Source organism: Sinocyclocheilus rhinocerous, unplaced genomic scaffold, assembly GCF_001515625.1.
Source record: "Sinocyclocheilus rhinocerous isolate Xijiao unplaced genomic scaffold, SAMN03320098_v1.1 scaffold662, whole genome shotgun sequence".
Taxonomy (NCBI): domain Eukaryota; kingdom Metazoa; phylum Chordata; class Actinopteri; order Cypriniformes; family Cyprinidae; genus Sinocyclocheilus; species Sinocyclocheilus rhinocerous.
In genome coordinates, this window is record NW_015639782.1 from 2,810,380 (window position 1) to 2,816,752 (window position 6,373).

General features: G+C 35.1%; 1 protein-coding gene across 1 annotated transcript in view; it reads right to left on the bottom strand.

Moving 5' to 3' along the window:
* LOC107751990 (solute carrier family 25 member 43-like) overlaps positions 1 to 4,328 on the bottom strand; it is a 13,378-nt gene extending 9,050 nt beyond the window's left edge. The window contains exons 1-3 of the mRNA XM_016567809.1: positions 3,904 to 4,328; positions 2,372 to 2,613; positions 2,018 to 2,190 (exon numbers count right to left, since the gene is read on the bottom strand). Of these exons, the coding sequence (XP_016423295.1) occupies positions 2,018 to 2,190; positions 2,372 to 2,613; positions 3,904 to 4,175 (687 nt within the window). The 5' untranslated portion in view covers positions 4,176 to 4,328. The remainder of the gene's footprint in view (positions 1 to 2,017; positions 2,191 to 2,371; positions 2,614 to 3,903) is intronic.
* Positions 4,329 to 6,373: the final 2,045 nt, after the last annotated feature.

Here is a 6,373-nt window from a genome sequence, read left to right on the forward strand (position 1 = left end):
AAATTGCTAAAATATTGAAAAAAGCATATATTATGTAATATCCATTTCTGATGTCGCCAATAATTAGAGATGCACCGAAATTCCGGCTGCCGAAAATGAGTTCACCGCTCAGGATTCACTTTCACGTGGTGTGACGCTCTGCGTGTTATCCCGCTCTATGCGTGTGTGTATTATCCCGCTCTATGCGTGTGTGTGCTCTGCTCAGTCGCTCCACTGGTATATCGTTCATGCTCATCGGAACAGCAAAGTCCACTCAAAAATCAAGCTGACAGGAAACATCTATGTAGTACAGTATTGTTTCTGTCTGCAATAGTCCTACTGTGTTGTAACAAGGTGTGGTAAATGGGCAACTCTGGTAACGCTGCCCTCTCATTCATTGATCTGCTAACCGTTATGTTATGCTCACGTGTTCTGATAATAATAGCTTTCTAGGACTAAACATTATTTGGATAATTGGTAAGAAAAAATCTCTTAATAGTCCCTATTGTGTGTTAGACCTACCTGAAAAACTAAAAAGCAATTTATTTCATTTGTAGGCCTATCGTGATTTTTTTTTATTTGTGCTATCATTAGTAATTTCTTTATTTGTTCTTGTTTTATTACTGACTGCTTACTTGTCATTTTTTATTCAATTCAAAGTTTTAAATCAAGCTATCTCGTGCTACTGCAACAAAATTACCCAGCTGTAAAATCAAAACTTTGTTTAATTACCATTATAACTAGCTATCTCACAATGTTTACATATGAATAAAAGCCTACATTAAAATCTGTCATATACATAGGTCTTTTCATTAGAAATTAGCCTACTGATTGCCACCATTGATGGACAATTTTTTTTTTAATAATATTAAAAATATCTGTATGGCATTATATTCTGCAGTTCTTCCCTGTTGTACCGAATATCTATACTTTTCAAATTATCATATCGAAGTTAGAAATTCAAATATTGTGACAGAATTAATGTTGTAGGGTGCCACAAGTTTGTTAAAATTTCCAAAGGGTGCCGCGACTAAAAAAAGGTTGGGAAACACTGGTGTAGATGACTAAATAAGACATGGTTTGTATTCAATTCATGTGCATTTGTTTTCCAGTAACAACTGACCGCCCTACTGTACCACATTTTCCTACACTTATCTACCCTTAAACCCTCTTGATGTGTGTTCTGTAGGCTGTGTTCACTGTGTCTATAGAGACTTTGTTTAGCACCAAACTGAAAGTCTCAGAACATTTAGGGAAGTGGGGTCTAATGGTTTAAGAGAGTCGGACTCGTAACCCAAAGGTTGCGAGTTCGAGTCTCCAGTCCGGCAGGAATTGTAGGTGGGGGGAGTGAATGTACAGCGCTCTCTTCCACCTTCAATACCACGACTGAGGTGCCCTTGAGCAACCCCCAACTGCTCCCTGGGCACCGCAGCATAAAGGGCTGCCCACTGTGTGTGTGTGTTCACTGCTGTGTGTGTGCACTTAGGATGAGTTAAATGCAGAGCACTAATTCCTAGTATGGGTACCCATACTTGGCCACATGTCACGTCACGTTCACTTTTTAGCAGCTTTGGAAGGTTTATTCCTGACATTGCAATTTAACTTACAAAAGCAGAAAAAGCAGAACTTTTTGTTTTGTAGTTTAGCAAAACAATGCATAAAGGAACCAGATCAGATACACCATTATGTGTATTGTATGTGAGAGGTCAACTATCTTTAGACAATTTATCTTTGGCATAGACAGACGCTGGACACTATGTACATTCTCAGCTGCTGCAGGGCCTTGTGTCCTTCAGAATGGTGTCCTGCATTGTTCTGTATGACCTGTTGCAAAGACTATTCAGAACTCAAATTCATGTTTCTTTCAAACATTTTAATGTTTCATCCTTAACATAAATGAACAAAGGGGCCACATCCAAGTTAAAAAGGTATGAATTTTAAACAAATTTAGGGAGGCTCTAAGTCTGTGACACTGGTATTATTGTGCCCCCTTGTGGTGAGATATAGCACTACAGCAGTATGTCTCAAAGATTCTCACCTGCATCCTCTTTTTAACAGTTTCAAAGGGGAAGGAGAGAGTCTGAGCGACTCCTGCTGCAAGACAGCCATTGATGAAGTTCTGCAAAGACGTGAAGCGAACATGACGCTCCTGCCACATCTTATCCAAATTGACATACACCGCATAGCAGCCAACAGAGAAGGGAACGGCCCCTATTCCACAGTAATCCAAACATTAAGTTCCATTCACTTTTCAAGCAGAATTGTGAGAGATCCAGAATTTAAGTAATATTATTAATTAAAAGGTTTTAGCTTGGTTTTGATGTTATTAAATGCAGGTTTACCTTAATTTGAAGGTTCTGAGGCGTAAACAGGCTCTACTAATAATACATACCTAACACTGTGAGTGAAAAGCCTCTGTAGAGAGCCTGAAGTCCTTCATTTCTGTAGATGATGGAGAGAGAATGCAGCAACCCTCTGTACATTGGTTCTTGGCAATTCTGAGCAATAAGTCTGGTTTCAACCACCTCCAGTGGATATGTTGCTAGAGCGGCAGATATGCCTGCCAGCCCACCGGCAACTATGGCTCTCCATTGCGAGATATCACCCTGTTCATCAATGTGAAGGTGGACAATACTGCCAAAAATAGAATTAAATGAATAGTTGTGATATTGCAATATAGCAGAATATCATTACCACAGAACTTTTAGAGTATAAAGCATTTTCGACAAGTTTAGAGCAAGTTTAGTTTAAAACCTAATTATCTAAAAGCTAAAATTTAGTTAAATGCTTTAACTTAATAAACTTCTAATTACTAAACCTACAGCTATGTAGCTACATTTTAAGAAAAAGTGTGTAAAAATATGACCCAGTGTAATGTGTTAATATGCAGGAATTTACTGATAATATTGTTAATATGTAGCAATTTCACAGATATGCATAACCATATTTTGAATTGTGCATTGCGTTGTGTCTTAAGGTTGAAGGAAATGTACATAAGCTTAACGGAAAAGGACATCAGTTTGTCTATTATTTATTTATTTACCAACCAAAAAGGTTATCAGCATATTAGAATCAGCCTATGAGAATGATTTCTGAAGGATCATGTGACAGTAAAGTCAGGAGTAATAGCTGCAGAAAATTCACCATTGCCATCACAGAAATAAATGACATTTTAAAATAGTAAACTGCTCATTTACATTTTATCCATGTTTTACAATATTACTGTTTACTGTATTTTATACACATGTTCTTTTCATAGGAACAAAACAGGTCGGAATACGCCCTCCACTCTTTTTCCTGGAATACTGGAACACTATGTACGGGTCTTTCTGAAACAGTTTCCGGTGTCTCCGTTAACCCCTGCAGCACGTGAAAATACTCGTGACCAGTGTACAATGAAGTACTTCTAAAAAGCTCCCTCTGATGGGCGTTGCTAAGTTCATTTTATGAATGCACAGAATTAAGGCCACGCCCACTGCAGCTTCAGGATGTCACCGCATCATCGTGCCGGTTTTCTGAGCTACATGATTGGTCAGGAAATGAAGGCGTGATGTGTTACGTCACGTTGAACTCATGTAAACCCCCGCTATACAAGTAATACAAGCTAAGCTAATGTAAGCAAAAAGGGAAATTGAAATGATAATTTATTTAAACGATCTATCGTAAATGTAGCTTCTTAAGCATACTTAAATGCATCCTCACTTGCTAGTATATAATTAATTTACAATTCAATTCTTTTTACTCTTCAACTTTCAAAGGCTATCAAGCGAACACGTCAACTTCCTGTTGTCTTTGTTTACCATCAAAGCTGATCGAAAAGTTGATCATATCTTATGAATTACACAAGTCATCAATACGTACATCAGACATAAATGCTAATCATCAACTATTCATTATTTAATAGTAAAAATGTCTAATACTTACTTTTTGTAAGTTGCTAAATGTATGGCACTGTAGGGGAACAACCGTAGACAGGAAACCATATTACCCTTCCAAAATGCTCGAAGTCCCTCATTCTGACAAATAAAAACAAAGCTGTGCATGAAGCCGCGTTTACAGTGAAATGTTCCTATTTGACTCAAAATCTTCACGACTTCCAGAGGTGACGTTACAGTTTTGCTAAAAACCCCGGCAAAACCGACGCACAGTAGACTTTGAGAACTTGTCAGACGGTCGTCCTTTTTGACTGTGGCCATACTTCTTAAGGAAAACGATTTTCTTCTCCAGCCGTTAAAGGAGAAATAAGAAACGTATGAAAATGAACACACTAACGGTTCTGTTTATCACACAGTCATCCAGCGGCGAGTCACATTGGTGGATAATTTGGTGAAGGCGGGGGGTGTGGTTAGTGCAAGCGCAAGGTTGGTTGCATGCAAAACCAAGCCATAATAGCTGTCAAAAAGCTATAGATGGAAAGAAAAACCACAAATCGTCTCGTGTTTTTTAAGAGAGCCACAAACAAATTTTAATGTGTTTTCTTTTTTCGCTTTAGGGACCAATACAAATCTGATGAAAAGCGATGAATGAATGGATCATGGACATAGCATGTCAATACACTCCTCTTAGCCTTTGACAGTGTGCACTGTGTGTGAAACCATAGACTGTATAAAAACAGGTGAAAACAGAGTTTTGAAAAGTATTAAATGAAGATATGTTTTTCTACAATGTGTACAGGAGAGATGAATGTAGGCCTATTATTCCAGCAGAAAAAATGGGTAACATATCACCTAATTAGTCAGGATAGAATTATGAGCATAATCATTTTTTACATCATATTTTGTGTTTTGTTCTTCTCACAATACCTTGTACACACAATGTATATCTATTATCTGTTCGCTATTGATATCTGAATAATGTGTAATAGTATAAAATATACTATTTTATAGTATAAAATAGATCAATGAATATTAATTATGAACAGTATATTCTAAATCTGGGCAAATAGAAATTTATTTTTTTAAAGAACCATTCGATCCCTCTTCCTTCCAAATAACAGGTTCTTTCAAATATTTTTTATTTATTTTATTTTTTTTGTAGTGTGGCAATAGAAAAGTACCAGTAAATGACCAGCCGATGGCAGTCTTGGCCAAAAAAATTAATTCAAGTTATGTTGAATCTATTTGTTGAATCTTTAATTGTTCAATTGAAGTTGAACAATTGCAAAATTACGAATAATGAATCAGCTATCTAATACATAAAATATACAGTTTAAAATAAAAAATACAGCTTAAATAATTAATACAAAATATAATAACAGATGAAAGTCTTCACAATAGTCTGTACAATAATAGTCCACGGTAGTCTTTGGGTCAGTGTTCTTCTCAAGTATAATGGTCACATTATACTTATAACATGTATTTAGAATTAGGCAAAATGAACTCACTCCATTCTTTATATAGAATATTTCCCAGAAACAACTATTTAACATACATACACCTAAGTTCAAAACTTTGGGGTCACTAAGATTTATTTATTTATTTATTTAAAGAACGTAATACTTTTATTGAGTAAAGTGCATTAAATTCAAAAGCAACAATAAAGACATTTATAACATTACAAAATATTGCTGTTTCAAATAAATGCTCTTATATTGAACTTTATTCATCATATAATCCGGAAAAACATAACTCACAGTTTTCACAAAATATTAAGCAGCACAACGGTTTTCAACATTAATAATAATAATAAGAATTGTTTCTTGAGCAGGTAATCAGCATATTAGAATCATTTCTGAATAATCATGTGACGCTGAGGACTGGAGTAATGGCTGCTGAAAATGTAGCTTTACAAAAATAAATAGCATTTTTAAAAAATTAAAAAATATATTTTCAATTGTAATAATATTTCACAATATTACTGTTTACAATATTACTGTTTTTACTGTATTTCTGATCAAATAAATTCAGCCTAAGACAGTTCTTTAAAAACATAAAAAACTAAACTTGAACAGCATGCAGTTTAACTATTTATTTCGGTATAAAAATACATGCATTTCTTTGTATGCATATACAAGTATTACTTTTCATAACTGTATATTTTGCTTTACTTAAGACGTTGACAAATATATACTTTCTATATTTTCAACAACCAGACAAAAATATATCAAGTGTCAAGCAATGTCTTCTGATGATCCACAGTCTGCTGGTCAGACAGCCAGCAGATGGCAGTCTTTACTCAAAACCACAGAAAGTATGTATTAAAAATGAGATATGCTGTTAACCTCTGCTATGATGAAATGATGTGTGTAAAGTACTATTAATATTACCAAAGGAAAGCACATGTAGAATATCTTTTTATTCAGATTGTTTAGGTTAATAATATGTTGTAATTATTTCAATGCATTCATAACCTCACATAATTATTAGCAGAGCAATTCACGCATAAAAGTAGAAGC